The sequence below is a fragment of the Humulus lupulus genome, chromosome 4, assembly GCF_963169125.1.
Source record: "Humulus lupulus chromosome 4, drHumLupu1.1, whole genome shotgun sequence".
NCBI lineage: Eukaryota > Viridiplantae > Streptophyta > Magnoliopsida > Rosales > Cannabaceae > Humulus > Humulus lupulus.
This window is the reverse complement of record NC_084796.1, coordinates 21432287-21454955: the sequence shown is the minus strand read 5'-3', so window position 1 is coordinate 21454955 and position 22669 is coordinate 21432287. Positions and strand designations below refer to the sequence as shown.

The 22669-nt window shown below is 37.8% G+C and overlaps 3 protein-coding genes across 3 annotated transcripts; all 3 read left to right on the top strand.

Moving 5' to 3' along the window:
• The first annotated feature begins 2993 nt into the window (after positions 1-2993).
• On the top strand, positions 2994-6039 carry LOC133830159 (pentatricopeptide repeat-containing protein At5g50280, chloroplastic). The gene is made up of 2 exons (XM_062260084.1): positions 2994-4015; positions 4230-6039. The coding sequence occupies exons 1-2, from the start codon at positions 3171-3173 to the stop codon at positions 5548-5550; spliced, it is 2166 nt and encodes a 721-aa protein (XP_062116068.1). The 5' UTR covers positions 2994-3170; the 3' UTR covers positions 5551-6039.
• A 1681-nt stretch (positions 6040-7720) lies between these two features.
• LOC133830158 (MA3 DOMAIN-CONTAINING TRANSLATION REGULATORY FACTOR 1-like) lies at positions 7721-11887 on the top strand. Its single transcript, XM_062260083.1, has 4 exons — positions 7721-8020; positions 8568-8794; positions 9400-9494; positions 9725-11887. The coding sequence occupies exons 2-4, from the start codon at positions 8581-8583 to the stop codon at positions 11543-11545; spliced, it is 2130 nt and encodes a 709-aa protein (XP_062116067.1). The 5' UTR covers positions 7721-8020; positions 8568-8580; the 3' UTR covers positions 11546-11887.
• Positions 11888-13483: 1596 nt separating this feature from the next.
• LOC133831974 (glutathione S-transferase T3-like) lies at positions 13484-14350 on the top strand. The gene is made up of 2 exons (XM_062262374.1): positions 13484-13779; positions 13867-14350. Exons 1-2 carry the CDS (start codon positions 13484-13486, stop codon positions 14348-14350), a joined length of 780 nt encoding a protein of 259 aa, XP_062118358.1.
• The last annotated feature ends 8319 nt before the right edge of the window (positions 14351-22669 follow it).

Here is a 22669-nt window from a genome sequence, read left to right as displayed (position 1 = left end):
TCTCACTCAATTATACTACAAAGTCTCCAATACGTAAATAAGAGCTAGTCCGTAGGGTAAGCTAGTAATGAACAAATCAAAAGACTTAAATAATACAATTAACAAAATATTAATTGCTCAGAATTTATATTGAATTGACCTATGGTCAATGTTGTGATGTGATTAGATTAGATAGTAACGATACTTACTTATCTTATCAATAGTCAATGTCAGTCCAGTTCAATGTAACAAAATACATTCGATCTTATCTACTTAGTCAATGCCTTGAATAAGACATCACACATAGAATGTGTAAGTAGACCATATCGTAGATTACCAGATTAGTAAAAATCCAATGCACTGATTTAATTTTAGGAATTGTTCTTTTGAACATATAATTACAATTATGATCCCCTGTGACCTAGTTACTATAATTGTAATTATTTATATGTTCGAGATTTTATAAATAATTGTATTATTCTAATAATCATGCAATAAAACAAGCAAGCAATACAATTGTCAAACTAAATGATTTCTACTTTTTTATTGACAATATAAAATCGTATTATATATTTAACATGGTTTTATATGAGCATAAACCCAACACAAAAATAATGCAAAATTAGTTTTAGTCGCCAAAGAAAAAGAGAATGTGATATGAGATTGAAATTTTATGAGAATATGGTTTCTTAGTTTATACGAGAATTCAATATTTTATACTTGTTTTCGGTGTATATTACTATATTATGCTTAATTATTTTTTGTCCACTGAAAATTTAGCTAGTTTGCATATTTATGTAAAGTTCTCTTCTTTTTTTCTTTTAGTTAGAGCACTCTCAATGGATGAGCTAAAATGTGTTATTCTTTATAATATAGAGAAAAAATAGTTAAGTAGTCTTCCAATGGATGATGTAAAGTTATATTTTTTATCTAAATGAACAGTATTTCTCTATATGTAGTGAAACACTATTCATCAAGCTATAAATAATTTATTATTTTTTATAAACTTTTGTATATATATGAGTGTGATACTATTATATTTAATTATTTTATATCTTAAAATGAATAAAATATTTTTAAAAATATAATATATAAATGATGTAGAGAAAAAATAGATAAACAAATATATGGTATAATGTAAAAGTTTGAGATAAATTATAAAATTGTATGTTTTGGTGATATATTTTGTAATACACTTTCTCTATAATATTTAGCTAAAACTTATAAAAACATCTTCCATCAGTTCCTTTATACATATATTTATAATAGCTATGCACAAACTCCAATTAATCCATATCTACATTTACATAATATTTACATATCCTTTATATAATATTTTAATATTATTATTTTTATATTTATTAATTTTTTCTTTTTTAATTATTTTATTTTACTTTAAGTAATAAAATATGTTAAAGATATAATATTTAAATAATGTAGAGAAATATATAGAGAAGCTGATGTATAATATAATGTAAAAATTAGAGGTAAAATAAAAAAATGTGTGTTTTGATGATGTATTTTAAAAGATGGAGTAGAGCACCACTAAAAGTGCTTCTTGTACTTCAAATTATTACTGGTTGATTGTAAAAATTGACCACACTAAATAATTTTTTCTTTGACGGGTGGTTTATTATAAATTGCTTTAGAATTATGTGATTTGAGAAGGGAAATTTTAATTTGTATGCTTGATCATTTTTATAATTACAAAAAAATGCTATGCATATTAAAAATTACAAAATAATGCTATTTTTTTGCACTTTACCCAAAATGCCCTTTCTACTTCTTCCTCACTTCTCATTTCTCTCTTCTCTCTTCCCTCTCTCTCTCTCTCTTATTTCACTCTCGCTCACCTCACAACACCACCACCACACTAAATATTATATTTCGAACAGATTTGGACATGATTTTTGGGGTTTTTTTTGCGATTTTTTTTCAGATCTGAAACTATGAAATCTGCAAAAAATCGACCTTGCTCGATGGTGCTCAATGCCAGCTCGATTAGACCTTCAAAATCATGATTTTTCATGAAAAAATGACTTTGTTCGATGGTGGTTCGATGGTAGTTCGATAGTGGCTCGATGAGACCTTCAAAATTATGATTTTTCATGAAAAAATGACTTAACTCGATGGTGGTTCGATGGTAGCTCAATAGTGGTTCGATGTTGCTCGATGCAATTCTTGTAAGAGACATAATTTTTCACTCGGGTGTCCGTTTGGGGTGATTTTTTTTTATTTTGGGTATTTTTTCAAGATCTACACGTTTGACATGTTAATATGCACATTTATGAAGTGTAAAACTTGTAAAAAATACAAAAGTGCAAACATACCTCATGTTTAAGACATCTTTTGGTATATTTTTAAGTTTTAAACTTCCCAAATGTGCATATTAACATGTCAAATGTGTAGATCTTGAAAAAATACCAAAAATAAAAAAAAATCACCCCAAACGGACACTCGAGTGAAAAATTATGTCTCTTACAAGAATTGCATCGAACACCATCGAGCCACTATTGAGCTACCATCGAACCACCATCGAGCTAATTCATTTTTTCATGAAAAATCATGATTTTGAAGGTCTCATCGAGCTAGCATCGAGCCACCATTCGCTGGGGCCTTCAAGATCAAGATTTTCATGAAAAAATGACTTAGCTCGATGGTGGTTCAATGGTAGCTCGATAATGGCTCGATGGTTCGATGGTAGCTCGATAATAGCTCGATGGTGCGCTGAAATAAGAGAGAGAGATGGAAGAGAGAAGAGAGAAATGAGAAGTGAGGAAGGAGTGGAAATGATATTTTGGGTAAAGTACAAAAAAAATAGCATTATTTTATAAATTTTAATATGACTAACATTTTTTTATAATTATAATTTTTATCAAAGCATATCAATTGAAATTTCTCTTGAGAAATTTTGTGGTAATTAATGAAAGATATTTATGAAGTTTTTATTTTTTTAATGAATTTTATCTAACTTTTTTTTCCCCGAATATTTATTAACAATTTCGCGTCTTTATTTTTCTCTAGTCTAATCCATTTTCCACCATTGTACCAGCTCTCGTCTTCGTCGTCGAATCCACTGGTGCGTCGTAGAGTTCATTTCTATGTCTCCACAGATCGAACACTCCTCAACATGTCTACCGTTTTATGATATCAACACATAGCTCTTTCCATCTTTTCTTGAAGAGCCAACTATGGCTCTCATGTACCAACAATCACGACTCCACTTTCCATTACCCTTTATCATCAATCGCAGCTTAAACCATTATTGCCTTAAACCCCGCCTCCTTCTCAACTCCAAAACAACTGCACTCTTCTCTCTATTCGCAACCCACTCACTTCCTCTTCCGCACTCTTCTTCTCCCATTTTCCTCCCGTTTCTCCAAGAAGAAGAAGAAGAAGGAGAAGAAGAAGAACTTGAAGTAGAGGAAGAAAGAGACCAAGAGGATGATGACTCAAAAGACCCACTTCTTAGGTTTTTCGAGTCTCGAACTTCGACTAAAGACCCTCAACGAGAGGGCAGACTCTCCCTTAAGAAGAACCGTCGCTCTTCATGGCACCTCGCTGCTGATACAGACTTTGTGGACGAAACTGAATCTGGGTCTGGTGTGGAAGAACTGCTTGAAAAGGAAAATCTACAAATGGGGTCGGAGAGTTTCGATACGAGCCCATTAGCTGAGACTGAGAATGTTGTGGGAGAAATATTGGAAATTGCGAAGACTTTGCCCCAAAATTTGACATTGGGGGAGGCTTTGGGTGGTTTTGAGAAAAGGGTCGGTGGGAAAGAGTGTGTAGAGGTGTTGATGCTGATGGGTCAGGAGAGGTTGTTCATGGGCTGCGTGTATTTCTTTGAATGGATGGGTTTGCAGGAGCCTTCACTGGTGACTTCTCGGGCATGTTCTGTTTTGTTTCCTTTGCTGGGAAGAGCTGGTATGGGTGATAAGTTAATGATTTTTTTTAGAAATTTGCCGAAGGAGAAGGAGTTCAGGAATGTTCATGTTTATAATGCTGCAATTTCTGGTCTCATGTCTTCTAAAAGGTATGCCATTTTATCTTCTAGTCTTAATGGATGTTTCAATTAGGATAAGAAAAAAATCACTGAAATTGATTATATTAGCTTTGTGAATGGATCTTTTACTTGTGAAAGAACTTAGACTCACAAAGAATGAGTTTTTGTTTATGGAGGCAATACTTGCATAGTAGGCTGTTACTTGTTGATTTTGGTTGCTGAAATTTTATGAACTTAATTTTAGGTATAATGATGCATGGAAGGTGTATGAGGAAATGGAAGTAAATAATGTGTGTCCAGATCATGTGACATGTTCGATAATAATTACTATCATGAGAAAAATTGGCCGCAGTGCAAAAGAAGCGTGGGACTTCTTTGATCGAATGAACAGGAAAGGTGTCAAATGGAGTCCAGAAATTTTGGGTTCTCTTGTGAAAGCATTCTGTGATGAGGGTCTAAAGAGTGAAGCTCTTATCATCCAAATCGAAATGGCAAAGAAAGGAGTTTTTCCAAATGCCATTGTGTTTAATACGCTAATGGATGCTTTCGCTAAATCTAATCGAGTTGAAGAAGCTGAGGGTCTCTTTGCTGAGATGAAAACAAAAGGGATTAAGCCAACGTCTGCCTCCTTTAACATACTCATGGATGCATATACTAGGCGAATGCAGCCTGATATTGTTGAAAAGCTTCTGGAGGAAATGCAGGAGCTGGGTTTGGAACCCAATGCCAAATCTTATACATGTTTGATTAGTGCGTATGCAAGGCAGAAGATGAGTGACATGGCTGCAGATGCGTTTTTGAGGATGAAGAAAGTTGGTATATCTCCAACTTCACACACTTATACTGCTCTTATCCATGCTTATTCAGTCACTGGTTGGCACGAGAAAGCTTATATAGCATTTGAGAATATGCAGAAGGAAAAGTTAATGCCCTCCATCGAAACTTATACTGCTTTGTTGGATGCATTTAGGCGTGCTGGGGATACTGAAACATTGATGAGAATTTGGAAAATGATGATGAAGGAAAAGATCGAGGGGACTCGTGTAACGTTCAATACTCTTGTTGATGGATTCGCGAAACAGGGTTGCTACATGGAAGCAAGAGATGTGATTTCTGAATTTGGGAAGATTGGTTTTCAGCCAACGGTGATGACTTATAATATGCTGATGAATGCATATGCAAGAGGTGGACAACACTCAAAGATGCCTCAGCTGTTGAAAGAGATGGAAAATCTCAATTTGAAACCAGATTCGGTAACTTATTCAACCATGATCTATGCCTATGTCCGTGTTCGCGATTTCAAGAGAGCATTTTATTATCACAAGAACATGGTAAAGAGTGGACAAGTTCCAGATGTCAAGTCTTATGAGAAGCTTAGGTCAATTTTGGATGTGAAAGCTGCTAGAAAGAACAAGAAGGATCGAAGTGCCATACTTGGGATAATCAATAGCAAAATGGGTATGGTGAAAGCTAAGAAAAAGGGTAAGAAAGACGAGTTTTGGAAGTACAAGAAAAGGCACGTAAGAACTATAAACTCTTCTACTTCTAGTAACAGTGATACATAATCGTGTTTTTGATAAGGCTTCTTATAGCTCAATCATTCAACAAAATCTTACAGAACTGTTGATGTTTCACACTAGTTCTCTTCAAGCAAAGCAAGCTAAATAGAGAAGTATGTTAGAAGCTGTTTAGTAATCTCAGTTGAGTAGATTCAACAACTTGTGGTCTGTGACTCTGAGCTAATACTTGGCCGGGGAACTGAATGTAGTGCAACCAGTTTGATAATTGTAGATATACATGAACTGTACTCACCCTTTTCTTGTCGGTAGAAGAACTTTGCAGCTTTAAGATCAATTCAATCCACTAGTTTATATACTATATAAATCACCCTGCATATGCTTAGATTCTTCTAAAGGCTGTTTCATTTTATATTTTTTTTCTTCATAATTTTGATTTACCTTCTAAGTTACTCATTCGTCTTTGGGCACTTGAAATGTAATCAACTACAAACACATTTTAAAGCATATTTTAGTTAAGAAAACAGATTAGACTGACCATTGGCTCCACAATCACATTTATTCCAATCACAACTGATGAGTAGTATGAGTAATATTCTTTAGTGTGCCCCACGTTGTTTATTATTACTTTATTTTAATTACATAATATTGTAGCTTAAGATTGATCCACAAAATCTTATCATCATTATCCTAATATGAATACATATAAAATACTTATTCCTATGAGCAACAAAATATTCTTGAATACTCTTTTTTCTCTTATATACTTGTAGTCTTTGACTTGACCTCAGCTATTATCATCACACCCTGGTTTCTTCTCTTTATGCTGCTGCTTTTTTTCCCATTGTTTTTTATTTTTTTATGTTTAAATAATTGAGAGGATTGATGACTGGTTGAATAGTCCCAGAAGAGAGTGACCTAATCTTATCTTATAGATCAAATCAAATACAATTTCCAATTTTGTAATTAAGTTTCATTATATTAGCATTAACCTACTACTACTACTACTTGGTAGTACATACTCACTTGAACTCATCTTGTACTCAACTTACTCACCCTTACTTTTTGTAACCAATATTATTTGTTTTTGTTGGCCTATGTGCCTCCAAACCAAACATTAAATAACATTCTTAAGTGAAAAATTACGTTATTCATAATTAAGGGTTTTTTTTCAAGGAAAGTAAAGGAAGTTAAAAAAAAAATATTAAAAACTAAAAACGAAAGTTATTAATTTTGATAAACTGAACAAATGAACATAATTATAAGAATTATTTTATGGATACTTAAAATTTTTACATAAGAGATGTTTGGTTGGGAGTAATAGAATTGAATGGAATGAAAATGAATCAATTTTTATTCTATTAATTTGTTTGGTTGCACTTTAGGATATTGGAATGTCATTCTATTAAAATTATTTTTCTACTATTTTGTTAGAATGACTATTCCATTTGAAAATAAAAGAAAAGACATTCCAATGCAAGATTGAAAAAAATATTCATATTAATTTTTATTTCAATTCATATTCATTTCTTCAAACTAAGTCACACTTTAATATAAATTTATACTTGGTAGCTATATTGAAATTTTTTCATAATAATATGCATTGTTATTTGGCTCCTTATCATGTTTAACATCATATAATATAATTAGTTACAATTTAATATTTGGTTTCATATATTTTAATTATGATGTTGAGTACTATAAACTATATTTTAGCAATATGTTGAATAAAAATTTATAATAAATAATTTATCATATCATAATTTTAGGATATCATTATAAATATTAGATAGTGAAAATAAAATTACTTTGTAATTAAGTTTTTTAACACAACATTTTTAATTAAAAAACGAATTTAATGGTTGAAAATTAATTTACAAAGATTTTTTATTCATCTTTAGGTCATGACAATAAAATTACTTCACTCCCTTCAAAAAGTTTGCAATTGGAAGGGGATAAGAATTCAGAAGGGCAAAATTCAAAAGTTTGAGGGCAATTTGGTAATTGAAAGTGATAGGCAAAAACCCTAAAACAGCTTAGGCTGAGGGCAAGCCCGTGAGCCGGGTGGGAAGCAAAAGACGGGGAATAAAAACCGGGTCTGGCTTTTGTTCAAACGCCACGTGGACACGAAAGCGATAATACAGCCAAACCTCTCGATGACGTGTACCCGTAACCGTAGCCTCCATATAAAAGGCAGACTTGTTCCCCGATCCTAGTTTTCATTCTCATCCATTTCCCACTCTCATCTCACTTTGCTCTCTCATCTCCTCCTTCCTTCTCAAAACACTCGGATCCAAAGCTCCGCTTTCTCTGTCGGAGCTTCTGATCTAGGGCTTCCTATTCCGACTGGTTTCATCGTTTCCGGCAGAGTTGGCTTATCAGTGTCTTCTCAGGTTTCGTTATTGAGATCCGATTTGCTTCTCCTGTCTTGGCTCGAGATCCGGGCCAAGAACAGAAGAAACGGGTTTGGGTTTGGATTCTGGAATCAACGCTGCTCGCTTGAGTTCGCAATTACCAGGTTATTTTTCTTTGTTTGTTATGTTGTAATGGTTTTTTTTGTTTGGTTGCCAAGAAAGGGTGGGAAAACTAGACGTGGAGAACACGAACTGTGAAATACGGTTACTGAATTAAACTGTTTTAGGTTTTTATGTTTTTTAAGAAATATCGTGGAGTTCCTATTTATGTATGTAATAATGCAACTATATCATAAGAGCTTCATTATATTTACAGTTTAAAATCTGGATTTATTTAAACATTTGATGCTATTGATACATATATTTTTGTTGGTATGATACTGAAAATTATGCTAGTTTAGTAGTAGATAATCGATTAATGGCGTGTCTTTCATTTTTACCTTTAGGAGAGAATGGTTGTGTCTAACGACGTTTGGTTTCATTACGTGAAGTAATTGTATGGACATTAGATAAAAGTACGAAATTATAAGAAGCTCAATCTGATGTCTTGCATATCTTTGATGCTTTATCTTGATCGGTTCAATTTTTTACCATTGAGAAAAACATTGGAGTGTTTGAGCTTCGAATTATTGTGTAATTTTGTTACTGTAGGATATAGATTTTTATGGCGTCAGGTGAGGGGTTTCTCACGGAGCATCAGAGGGAAAAGTTAAAAATAGCCAGTCAAAATGTTGAAAATTTGTCCTCATCTCCAAAATCCCCTCCATCTCTGCTATCCGAATACTTAAAAGCTCCCACTGGTGGCAAGGCACCAACAGGTGTCCCTGGGAGACATGTGCGACGATCGCACTCTGGAAAGTTTGTACGTGTTAAGAAAGGTGAGTTTGGATAATGCTAGACCATGCATTTTAATTATTGGAATGGGACTGGAGTATGTGCTGAGATTTATTGTTGAAGATACAATTTTTCTTGATAGGTCACTGGGATGAGATTTATACTAGATTTCACGCTATGAACTCGTTAGAAATATTTCAGTTGGTTTAGCATTCCCCTCCGTTCTCCCAGTATGATTATGATTTCTTTTTCTGTTATTGAGTTTCTAAGTGTGGTAGATGAAACTTTCATTTAGGCTGCATTATATCCTAATCTGTTATTGCTGAATAGTTGCTGAGATGATGGTATTATTATCGTTTTTATTATTTTCTAAATTAGTTGCTCATTTTGAACTGAGTGTTTTTTTATTCAATTGCTGGTAAGTAGTGTGCATGCAGACAATTGCTTGCTTTTGACTTAATGGTGCATGTTATTCATTCTGAACAATGCTTAAGTGTCATTGTTAGTATTACAATTGATTTCTTTTACTTTTACACCAACTTTGATATGGATAATGCTGAATGGTTATGTGGTATTCATATAATTATTTATGTATAGAAAGATTGACTCTTTTTTTTCTTCCTCTTGAACTTCTGGTTTATGCCTAAAGATGGTGGTGGCGGTAAAGGAACCTGGGGAAAACTGCTCGACACTGATGGTGAATCCCATATTGATAGGAATGATCCTAACTATGACAGTGGGGAGGTATTTGCCACTTTAAATTTATATTTTCTGTCAGTCATTTGTGTTATTATGCAGGTGGATTGTGTATATCCAATATCTTTTTCAGCAGATTAATGTACATGCGGTATTTTTTTCTAAGCAGTTTTTTTAGGTTTATGTATGTGTGTATGCTTTTTTAAAGTTAATTCACATGATTAATGTACAATCCACACGATTAATGTATCCTTTTGCCTGTTAATCTTTCTCAACAGGAACCATATCAGCTTGTTGGGTCAACTGTTACAGACCCATTGGATGATTATAAGAAAGCTGTGGTCTCCATTATAGAGGAATACTTCAGCACAAGTGATGTTGATTTGGCTGCATCTGACCTCAGAGAACTTGGCTCAAGTGAATATCTCCCTTACTTTATCAAGAGGCTAGTGTCCATGGCCATGGACAGGCATGACAAGGAGAAGGAAATGGCTTCAGTTCTGCTTTCAGCCTTGTATGCGGATGTCATTAGCCCATCCCAGATTAGGGATGGTTTCTTCATGCTTCTTGAATCTGTTGACGATCTTGTAGTGGACATACTGGATGCAGTTGACATTCTTGCCTTGTTTCTTGCTCGTGCGGTGGTTGATGATATTCTACCTCCAGCTTTCCTCACTAGGGCAAAGAAGGCACTTGTAGAATCTTCCAAGGGATTTCAGGTAATTCAGACTGCTGAGAAGAGCTATCTTTCAGCTCCACACCATGCAGAACTTGTAGAGAGGAGGTGGGGTGGTAGCACTCACATAACTGTTGAGGAAGTGAAGAAAAAGATCGCTGATTTGTTGAAGGAATATGTGGAAAGTAAGGATGCTTTTGAGGCCTGTAGGTGCATAAGGGAGTTGGGAGTGTCATTCTTCCATCATGAGGTTGTGAAGCGGGCGTTGGTTCTAGCTATGGAGATCCAAACCGCAGAACCACTAATATTCAAGCTATTAAAGGAAGCAGCTGATGAAGGTCTGATTAGTTCCAGTCAAATGGCAAAAGGATTTTCTCGGTTGGCAGAGAGCCTTGATGACCTAGCACTTGACATTCCATCAGCAAAAACCTTGTACCAGTCACTACTCCCTAAGGCAATATCTGAAGGATGGCTTGATGCTTCATTTATTACGTCCTTGGGTGAAGATGGAGAGGTACAAAAGGATGATGAAAGTGTTAGGCGGTACAAGGAAGAGGCTGTGACCATAATTCGTGAATATTTTCTCTCAGATGACATTCCTGAACTCATCCGAAGCCTTGAAGATCTTGGTGTACCCGAGCGCAACCCAATATTCTTGAAGAAGCTTATCACACTTGCATTGGACAGGAAGAACCGTGAAAAGGAAATGGCATCTGTTCTGCTTTCTGCTCTTCACATTGAGATCTTTTCAACTGAAGACATTGTTAATGGTTTTGTCATGCTCTTGGAATCTGCTGAGGATACAGCCTTGGACATTCTGGATGCTTCAAATGAGCTTGCTCTGTTTCTGGCCAGAGCAGTGATCGATGACGTCTTAGCTCCCCTAAATCTTGAAGAAATTGCAAGCAAGTTACCATCTGATTGCAGTGGGACGGAGACTGTGAGAGTGGCTCGAACCTTGGTTGGTGCCCGTCATGCTGGTGAAAGGCTCCTGAGGTGCTGGGGAGGTGGCACTGGGTGGGCTGTGGAGGATGCCAAGGACAAGATTATGAAACTCTTGGAGGAATATGAAAGCGGCGGTGTGGTGAACGAAGCTTGCCAGTGTATTCGTGACCTGGGGATGCCCTTCTTCAACCATGAGGTAGTGAAGAAGACGCTGATCATGGCCATGGAGAAGAAGAATGACAGTATGCTGAATCTCCTCCAGGAATGCTTCAGCGAAGGCCTAATTACAATCAACCAGATGACCAAGGGCTACACCCGGATCAAGGACAGTCTAGAAGATCTGGCTCTTGACATTCCTAATGCAAGGGAGAAATTCACTTTCTACATGGAACAAGCACAGAAGAATGGCTGGCTCTTGCCGTCGTTCGAGTCATTGACCCCCTTAGATGTTTCACTGACTCAGGCCGCAGCTACTTGAGGAGAACACACATATTTTCGATTGTTTCTCTCATCTGCGTTGTCGCCCATGACCTATTTGTACTGTGTTTTTTCTTTTTTCCAAATGTTGCACTCTTTTTTAGAGGTGGATGTAGGTATGGGAATGTAATGGGTTCTTTTCGTTTTTCTTTTAATCTTCATGTGGATCGGTCCTCTGATGGAGATTCGTTAAATCACCATAACCAATGTATAAAGTTGGTTTTTTTTCTTTCGTTGAATTGCTTTGTAGACTCGAAATTGTTGCATCCTCATCCTCATCATGCTTTTTTTAGTGATAATATTATTCCATGCAATGCACAGCTAGGTATTATCGTTTGCTATATTTGGAAAGTCTCCTTTATGAACGAATTTATGATGATGTACCTTACTTATTATTGCTTTTATGGGCTTTACGATCACCTTTATTCGGGGGAATCTGATTCTTTCGAGTGTCAACATTACTTTTTCTCCAAATCCGGAAAATATTTGCTAAAGATCATTTACCAGCTAACTCATAAATCAAATAGTACCTAAATTTCACATGTTAGGGCATAAGAGATTCTCCAATGCCAGCAACTCCATTGGTTGCCAAAAGTACAAAACACACCTTAAATTATTTTATCTACATCATGACAACTTTTTTTTTAAAAAAAATTGGTCTAATGCTAGGCAACACTAAAAGTTGCCCAACTCGGTGCTATATATTTTGAAATATTTGAGAATATTGAAAATTTGAATTTTGGGAGTTTGTAAATGGAGAATTTTATAATTTTGAGAATCCGTTTAAGAAAAGAAGATTTTGTGATATTGAAATTTTGTAGAAGAATATATGAGAAAGTATAAAAAATGAATCAACTTAATGAGTATTTATAAAAGAAAAAATAAAATAAATTATTTTTTTTACATAAAATTTAGCCAACGGTCATAATGACCATTAATCACTATTTTTTTAATACATTTTTTAAAATATAGCAATGGTTATTTTGTGTTTTCCAAATAAATAAATAAAAATAAAGCAACCATGGTTGCCTAAGCATTTCCGGCGTTGATGCTAAAGGGGTGCGAAAGCCATTTGTGGGTCCCCAAGTTAGATTGTTGCCAAGAAATGTTGCCAAAAGTTGGCCTTTCTTACTTAATTTTTTTATAAAAATATTTTTTACTGGGTGGATGAAAGAGTACAAATATATTAATATTTTAAAAGTTTTGGCAACTTTAGAAGGTGCCACCATTGTAGATGCTCTAAGAGCAACTCCAGTGCATGTGGTTAAAACAATGGCTTACTGACAGGCTACGAGTATGGAAGATTGCTTAGCATTGGAGAGAAAGATTGCTTTTCAAATTTGAAGCAGTCGTTGCCTCTGTCAGGCAACGGTTGCTATCTTTTTTTTAGAAACAAATTATGCACATATATATATATTATATGTATGTAAAATACAGCTAGCATACAATTATTATTACCGTTGATGTAAAAAAACGGTCTAAATTATTACCGTTTTATCATTGTTAGCACACAATCTATTAAATTTTTTTCTTCTATAAATACTCATCTATTTCATTCAATTTTCACACCATTTCATACATTCTTCTTCCAAATTATCAATATCACAAAATTTCTTTTCTTACCAATGGATCCCCAAAATTCTCCAAATACCAACACCCAAAATCCAAATTTTCAATATTCTCATTTCAATCAAAATTTTCAAAATACTCCCTCTACTAATCCCTAAAATCCAAATTTTCAATATTCTCAATTTAACCAAAGTTTTCCAAATTCTCAAAATTATCCCATATCCTCCTACCCTTTCCAAAATTTTGGCTCTTTTGAGATGCCCCAACACAACAAGCTCTATTCTTCACATCAACGAATTCACTACCATATGCCTTTCATATGCCTTCCCTACACCAACCCGAAATGGTTTCAAGAAATTAAAGGTCAAGTATGGAAAAGTCTAATATTGATTTGAATCGTGAAACATCATCGACATTTGTCTCTGAAACCCAACCTGAACATGGTGTTGAAGGGTTGGAAAATGTAGTTATACACAATGAAGATGAATCAATGCATAAAGGTAAAGTCAAATGGAGCAAGGAAGCCACTATACTTCTGATAAATGGTTGGCTTAATACATCTAAGGATGCCATTGTGGGAAATGACCAAACTTCTACATATTTCTGGGCTCGAATCATAGAATACTACAACACCAATCAAAAAGGCGAGCAAGAAAGAAATGAAAGGCAATGCAAAGATCATTGGAACAAGATGAATCAAAAGGTGGCGCGTTTTAATGGGTGTTATAAATGAGTACAACATGCACATCACAGTGGTTGGTCTGATGAGAAAATTCTTGAGAATGCACATCAATTGTACAAATATGAAAATAGCAACTCAAATTTTCTGCTTGTGGACTGTTGGAGATTGCTAAAGGATGAGCCGAAATGGAATACAATGTACCAACCAAAAGGTGGTAAGAGAACAAACGTGTCAGAATCAGGGGCATTTACTTCTTCTTCCAATGCAGACATCAATGATGATGAAGTACGTGAAGTGTGCCCTAGTGGCCAAAAGGCAGCAAAGAGAAAAGGGAAGGAAAAAAAAGACACACATACTAGATTTATAGAGATTAGTGAACGGAAAACATCTGCATTGGAGAAATTGGTGGCGATAAAGGAGAAAGAGGCAGAAGATAATAGGATGACAAAATACATGGATTATCTCTTCATGGACACGTCGCATATGACTCCTGAACAAAAGAATGATCATGAAAACTTGTGTACTTATATTAAGAATAATATCCTGAAGTTGTAATTGATATGTATTTTTATCAACCACACTATTATGTATTTTATTTTTATTTAAATAAATTATCCTTTATTTTAACGACTATATTTTAATGGCTACATTTTAACGGCTACATATATATATATGTCACCATGTGTTATACCCAGATTTCGAGCCATGTTAAATGCGACCTCGAAAGTTGGACTCGCAACGAATGAACTCATAAAGTTTGAAGTATGCTCCAGGACTAAATATCGAGCCTGCGAGACTGAGACGACCTCGAATGTGGTGGTCTCAAAATATTCACGATCTCGAAGGGTAGCTCTCGAGACGCATCTATCCTCAGGGAAGACCTCGGATCAAGGGTTCCGAGCCTGACACATGTACGATCTCGAAGCCATGTGACCTCGGGAGATGTCATTAGCTCGAAAGCTGATGAGAAACCTAGTAGAGTAAGGGCTTTGAGATATATGATAATAACCTTGAATATCTACAAGTGTTGTCTATAAGGGACGTGTTCTGCATTTATTATTGTAAATCCCATAAAATCATGGGATATTATTTGATTAGTTATACGCCCCCTGGTCTTCAGGGGACGTTTCCTTTTATATCAGATTACAGGCATTTAAAGCCATTTAATTTATTTACACAAAAAGAGTAACTACCCAAAATATGTGGGATAGTATTATGCATCCTTCTCTATAAATAGAGAGGTCATGCACCATTGTAAAGGACCGAAATTCTGAACCTTGAGAAAAAACTCTGAAGAATTCATGCTTAAGAATTTTCAGAGATAATCTTGAGTTTAATAACAGAGACTCGTGGACTAGGCAGATTTAACTACTGAACCACGTAAAAAATCGTGTTGTGTATTATCATATTTTAATTGGCCATTACTAGTTATTGTTTACGTGCTCTTCTTTCACTGTTGACGAAAAGCGGCGTCAACACCATGTCTATAAATACCAAATTTCAATCTTCATTTTACTCAACTCTCCATTCAATCCTTCATTTTACTCTCTCATTAATTCCCAAATATCATATACTCTAAGTTCGACAATGGATTCGCCAAATTTTCTGAATCCATACGACAATATGAGTCTAGAGGATATCATAATTGTAGAGTGTACTAACGATCATGATGATCAATATTTCAAAGCGCTCATGGATGGGGGTAACTCAACAAGACAAGTGTAATGCCCCGAATTCTCCGATGTGGTTTAATGGCGAGATTAGTAGGCTGGGAGGGCCATACTTGTTTAATTATGCCATTAAATGATATTATGCATGTATATGTGAATTATATTATGATATGATGTTATATGCGTGTGGGTCCACATTTGAATAATTATGTTATTTTGATAATTTGGCCCATTGAGGGTGAATAATGTGATTTGTGAATGAGATTCCATTATTATGGAGATATATTCGAGCTATTCGGCATGAGACAGTCATATATAATGGATTAGCGGTTTTGTCATAACGGAGCCAATTTTGGGGTAATAGAAATGTTTATTTGATGATAAATTGGGAATATTTGAGATCAGGGTGAAATTTCGGAGGTTTTGACTATAATGTCCCCGGGGCTGTTTTCGGGACCCCGAGCATTAGGTTTTATTTGAGGTTACTTAAGCTTGAAGTAGCTGTCAGATAGAACGTACGATTAGAAAACCTCTCGTTCTCCCTTTCGATAGTCCGTTTTACTGTTTGAGCATTTTCGAAGATATCTCGAGTTCTAGGAGTCGGAATCAAGCTAGGATCGAGGAATAGCGATCCTAGGAAAGATTAGAAGCTTCTTGACCGAAGGATTTGACAGAAAACAACCCAATCGAAGGTAATCAAAGTTTAAGTTTTGAGTTTTTAGAGTTTCTAAGCTTTGAATTGGACTTTGTGAATTGTTGAGTTTTCGATTCGTTTGAACCTTGGGTTTTGAGGGTTTTGGTGCATTGGGAAGCTTGGGAACTTTGTTTTGATGATTGGGGAATGTTTAGGTATGATTTTGGAGGCTTTGGAGTGTTAAAAACACGTTTGGGAATGGCCCAGAGTTGAGGGTCGCAGCCCTGTTCTTGGGGTGCCGCGGCCCTGCCTTGAAGAAGCAGGTGGGGTTTTTGTGCTTGCTGGGCACCATGGTCCTTGCCTCAGGGAGCTCTGGGGGCCGCGGCCCAAGGTGCTAGGGCCGCAGCCCTTGCACTGTTTTCACCCCGTTTGCTCGTTTTGACCCCGGGAACTTAGCTATGGGCCTCGGGAGTGTCCCTACTACTTGGATTAGTTGGGATTGATCTTCCGGAGGCTAGATATTGGTGTGGAAACCTATGTTGACCATTATTATTGATGATGTCCTGTGTTTGGCTATGATTAGGTAACCGCTAAAGGACTAAAGGTTGATCGTTCTCACGGGTCGTTCTTTTAATCTTTCTAGCTCGAATATGAGGTAAGAAAACTGCACCCTGTGTATATGTGACATGCATGATTATTATTGAGGCATGTTGATTGATAAATGTGGACATGGATTGCCTATTAAATGCTAGCGAATGTTGAAAACTTGTATATGTACTGACTAGTTAGGGACACTGACCTAAAGAGTCAAAAATGGCATAGCGTCATGAACGCCGAGCCAAATGAAGATTAGATCTAATCGATATCAGCAAAGAATGACTCATATGGGGTATTAACGCTGGACCGACCCTTAGGTCGATGAACTTATAAGCGCTTGTCTGGTCTAAGACCAGTTATTCAGAGCCAGGGCATATGGCCCCGGTGACTGTTTGTCACATGGCTAGGGAACGTTGTTCCAGGGTTATGACTGTAAGTCATGAGGAAGGTTATGTTGGTGACTAATCACCATAAACATATCATGTTCAAACTTATGAAAGGTTCTTTTATCAGTTAAGCCCGAGTGACCCTAACGTCACATGGCTAGAGGGGGCTGTACCCACTTTTGTGGCTGTTGCGACTGTCACCTACTGGTTTGTACTGATGGTCCTGGATGATTATTATGATCATTGTTGATATTATCTCATGCTTTATTGTGTTTTCTTGCTGGGCCTTGGCTCATGGGTGCTATGTGGTGCAGGTAAAGGGAAAGAAAAGCTCACCCAGCCTTGAGTGGAGAGCTTAGGTGGTGATGTGTACATATGCGGCCGCTTGACCACCACGACCAAGACGTTCTCAGAGGAACTAGGGGGTTTACCCTATTTTGCTGCTTAGGTCGGCGGGATTGTAAATTTGAAACTGTAATGAGCGTTTTGTATTGAGAACAACTTATAAATGTTTTGATTAGCTCTGCAGAGCAGTTTGCAATGAAAATATCCATTTCCTTTTTAGTAGTTTTTCACCTTAACCTGTTAATTACACTTAGAGCACATTTTTTACCAAAGGACTCGGGTAGCAGGTCAAATTTCCGGCCCATCGTTCACCGTAACTGTTCTGGGGTAACCAGGGCGTTACAACTTGGTATCAGAGCAATGCCAAGGTTAGGGTTCCTGTAGACTGGCTGGGCATGTACACACATCACTGAAGTCAAGCTCGACTCATGGTTTGGTAACTATTTACGTAGTTATACGTGTGATTGCTTAAATACAACATATATGCTTTACCTGTGTGCATGAAGCACTATGTTTAACCCGTGCCTTGAAATATTATATCCACAGCAACTGTGTGCTTATTAGTACTGGGAATTACTGGAACATACTTATAAGTATGATTGGTTATGAACCATTATGTGATACATGCTGAGTGCTAAATGCTATAAACATGTATCTGCATGTATATCTGTATGACTGTGGAATGTGATAATTGTCTGCTTGTTCTTGGACCGTAAGGCGGCAAGAGGTTTAGTTATTACTACCTGACTGGCCGTATTGATCGTTATTTTAGCAAGGTATCAGTGACAGAACTATGAATCCGGGACAGACAGACACATCAGCTGGCCAGAGTGATCAGGGCCAGAATAATAATAATAGCCAGGGTCAAGAAAATGACTAGTCTTAGATTCCACAGCCAACTCCTGTTAACTGGCAGCAGATAGTCAGTGATCTGCAAGCTACTATATTGAAACAGGGGGAAGAGCTTCGTCTCTTGAAGCAACAACAAGAGCCTTCAGTGGCCAGTGGATCAGAGGCACCTCCTGTGTCGGTGCCAGTAGCTGGGCAGCAGCCTGAGGTTGGGAATAAATGGGAGCCTTTGTATGAAAGGTTCAGGAAACAACAACCTCCAGTATTTGAGGGCAGTGCAGATCCTGCCAAGGCTGAACAATGGATGAGCATGATTACCACTATCCTTGACTTTATGAGGGTATCTGGTAATGAGAGGGTGGCCTGTGCTACCTATATTTTTCGGGAGGATGCCTGGATTTGGTGGGAGGTGATTACCCAGACCAAGAATGTAAATGCCCTGAGTTGGGAAGAGTTTCAGACTCTATTCAATGAAAAATATTACAATGATGCTATTAGAGCGGCAAAGGCCGAGGAGTTTATTAGGCTACTGCAGGGGAACTTATCAGTCACTGAGTATGCCTTGAAGTTCGATCGTTTGGCAAAGTTTGCCATGGAGCTGGTGCCCACTGATGGGACCAGGAGGGAGAGATTCTTGCAAGGGCTACAGCCCAAGTTAGCCCGAGATGTACGTATCACCACTGTGGCAGGGGTTACTACTTATGTACAGGTGGTGGAGAAGGCACTCACAGCTGAGAGTGCAGAGAACAGAATCTGGCGTGATAGTGCAGCCATAAAGGATTTCAGGAGGCCAGGTCCTCCATTTGTGGGTTCTGGTAGGGGTGTTGGCCCCAATGATCAGAAGAGGAAGGTTCCTGAAACCTTCCCAGTTCCAGGTCCTGATAGGAGGCCCCGTGGTATTTCTATGGGTCGTCCAGGAGGTGGTGAAGCCTGGAAGTCTTATCCTGAGTGCCCCAGATGCAAGAGGCATCACTTGGGAGAGTGTAGGGAAAAGGCCTGCTTCTCATGTGGAGCAGTGGGTCATCTTAAAAAGGATTGCCCTAAGGCAAGAAAGGAAGAACCCAGAAAGGCGGACAGCTCGGCCCCAGCTCGAGTGTTCGCGTTGACTCAAGCAGAAGCTGAGGCTTCTCCCTCAGTTGTTACAGGTCAGCTTCTTAGTGCTGGAACCCCTTATAATGTGTTGATTGATTCTGGTGCTACACATTCTTTTGTTGCTAGTCGCGTTATTGATAGACTGTGTAGGCCTTGTGATTTTTATGCTGTGGGGTTTGGTACCTTGTTACCCACTAGAGAGTTGGTGGAATCTAGGAGGTGGGTCAGATCTTTGCCAGTGACAGTAGAGGGCAGAGAGTTGTCAGTGGATTTAATATAGTTGGTTATGACTGACTTCGATATGATACTAGATATGGATTGGTTGGCAAAGTATGGGGCAACCATTGATTGCAGAAGGAAGATGGTCACCTTTAAGCCGGAAGGTGAGGATCCTTTTGTGTTTGTTGGTGCTATGCATGGACCTCATATTCCTATGATTTCTGCATTGAGGGCTAGGGATTTATTGCAAGGAGGTTGCATTGGGTTCTTAGCTAGTGTGGTTGATACCACTCAGGTCGTGCCAGCGAGACCAGAGGATACCAGGTTAGTTTGTGAGTTTCTGGATGTGTTTCCAGAAGATTTTCCTGGGTTGCCACTACATAGAGAAATTGAGTTTGTTATAGAACTGGCACCAGGGACGGAGCCAGTGTCTAGAGCGCCTTACAGAATGTCCCCAGCTGAGTTGAAAGAATTAAAAGTGCTGTTATAAGAACTGTTGGATTTAGGTTTTATCAGACCTAGTTTCTCACCTTGGGGTGCGCCAGTTCTGTTTGTAAAGAAGAAGGATGGTTCCCTGAGAATGTGTATTGATTACAGGGAACTGAATAAACTGACAATCAAGAATAAGTATCCTTTGCCAAGGATAGATGATCTGTTCAATCAGTTGCAAGGCAAGAATGTATTCTCAAAGATCGACCTTCGTTCTGGTTATCATCAGTTGAGGGTCAAGGAAGGAGATATACCCAAGACTGCTTTCCGCACCAGGTATGGGCATTATGAGTTTCTAGTTATGTCATTTGGATTGACTCATGCCCCTGCTGCTTTTATGGATCTGATGAACAGGGTGTTCAAGGATTATCTAGACCAGTTTGTGATCGTCTTTATTGATGACATTCTGGTATATTCTCAGTCAGATTCAGAACATGAGTATCACCTGAGATTGGTTCTACAGAGACTGAGGGAACACAAACTGTTTGCTAAGTTCAAGAAATGTGAGTTCTGGTTGTCTTAGGTATCTTTTCTTGGACACATTGTCAGTAAGGAGGGGATTTGTAACGCCCCAACTCCTGGGACCGTTACGGTGTGCCTTGTAAATAGTGCTAAACTCGCTAATCGAGACATTTGGCCAAAATCGTGATCTAAGTATGATTAGCGGTTTAGGGATTAAACATTTTGGTTAAGATATAACGTTTCACTAGAACGTTTAACATATACATTGGGATCCCGAAAATACAATTCAGAGTTTATTACAGAAAATATTTACAACAGGCCGTTCTAAGTGGCAAAACAGGGTTCAACCCTAGTTCCACTTTAAACCTCGACCGTAGCGGTCGAGCAGCTGCATATGTACACGTCATCACCTAAGCCCTCCAACTCAAGTATGGTCTAGCTTCCTCTTGCCTTTACCTGCACCACATAGCACCCGTGAGCCGAAGCCCAGCAAGAAAACATAATGCTTTTCATAAATATTATCAAATGATTATCATTATAACCACACTGAACATAAAGCTTTCAAACCAATGGGTGCACATCACATGATTCTAGCGGGAGAGTGGCTGTTACATAAGCCACTAGCCTCCAAGCTCTCTTTTCTAGTGGGAGAGTGGCTACTAGGTAAGCCACTAGCCTCCAAGCTCTGCTTTCTAGCAGGAGAGTGGTTGATAGGTAAGCCACTAGCCTTCAAGCTTTGTTTTCTAGCAGGAGAGTGGCTGATAGGTAAGCCACTAGCCTTCAAGCTTTGTTTTCTAGCAGGAGAGTGGCTGATAGGTAAGCCACTAGCCTTCAAGCTCTGTTTATTCATCGACCCTCAGGGTCGGTCAAGCATTAATGCTCCTTGAGTCATTCAATGCTAGTAATCGATTAGATCTAATCTCTGTTGGCTTGCGTGATTCACGCTAAGGCCGTTCTGACAAGTAAGTCAGCGCTTCCTGACCTGTGTCCAGTAACACTGCCGAGCCTGACAAATAAGTCACAGCCTCACAGCTGATACTAACACTTTTGTCGATTCTGTATTCAGTCCATACACAAGTAAGCAATGCTATCAATATGTATCATATGCCAGTTATCCAAGAATAGGGCATTTAGCATGCTTACTAAACAGTTTCTAGCACAGTCATGATCATGCACAAACTCAGAGACTCAAGCTCTGACCAATCTCATATTCATCGTTCATGGCATGCCCTATCACATGTTTCTCGTGCATTACATGCATCACACTTAATCATCCAGCACGCCTCAATAATAATCATATGCAAATGGACAAGATTTGCCAAGCATTCATTATGCTAACAATGTTTACATTTAAACATCCAACATGCATCATTCATAGCCATGCATGTCATACTCAATAGCCAATCAACATGCATCATAATAGCCATGCATGTCATGCTCAATAATCAATCAACATGCATCCATAATAGCCATGCATGTCACATAAACACAGGGTGCAGTTTTCTTACCTCAGATTCGAGCTAGTACCAATATAAGAACGATCCTTGAGAACGATCAACCTTTAAGTCCTTAGCGGTCACCTAATCATAACCATATATAGAACACCATTAATAACATGATAATCAAAGGTTCCACACCAATATCTAGCCCCCAAGAGATCAATCCAAACTAATCCAAGTAGTAGGGACACTCCCGAGGCCCATAACTAAGTTCCCGGGGTCAAAACGAGCAAACGGGGCGAAAACAGGGCAAGGGCTGCGGCCCTAGCACCTTGGGACACGGCCCCCAGGGTTCTCTGAGGCAAGGGCCGCGGCGCCCAGCAAGCACAAATTCCTGACACCTGCTTCATCGAACTAGGGCCGCGGCGCACAAGAACAGGGCCGCGGCCCCCAACCCTGGGCCATTCCCAAACGCATTTCAAGCACTCCAAATCTTCCAAAAACATACCCAAACATTCCCACAATCATCAAATCAAAGTTCCCAAGCTTCCCAATACTCCAAAACCCTCAAAACCCAAAGCTCAAACCGACCAAAAACTCAACAATTAACAAAGTCCAATTCTAAGCTTTAAAACTTTAAAGACTTAAAACTTCAAACTTAGATTACCTTTGATTGGGTTGTTTCTCATCAA

Bases quoted from the DNA above. Each gene is read 5' to 3' on its own strand.
- LOC133830159 (XM_062260084.1), top strand. From the start codon at position 3,171: ATGGCTCTCATGTACCAACAATCACGACTCCACTTTCCATTACCCTTT. The intron at 4,016-4,229 runs GTATGCCATTTT...ACTTAATTTTAG, and splicing joins GGTCTCATGTCTTCTAAAAG to GTATAATGATGCATGGAAGG.
- LOC133830158 (XM_062260083.1), top strand. From the start codon at position 8,581: ATGGCGTCAGGTGAGGGGTTTCTCACGGAGCATCAGAGGGAAAAGTTA. The intron at 8,795-9,399 runs GTGAGTTTGGAT...TTATGCCTAAAG, and splicing joins GTTTGTACGTGTTAAGAAAG to ATGGTGGTGGCGGTAAAGGA. The intron at 9,495-9,724 runs GTATTTGCCACT...CTTTCTCAACAG, and splicing joins CTAACTATGACAGTGGGGAG to GAACCATATCAGCTTGTTGG.
- LOC133831974 (XM_062262374.1), top strand. From the start codon at position 13,484: ATGGAAAAGTCTAATATTGATTTGAATCGTGAAACATCATCGACATTT. The intron at 13,780-13,866 runs GCAATGCAAAGA...TGCACATCACAG, and splicing joins GAGCAAGAAAGAAATGAAAG to TGGTTGGTCTGATGAGAAAA.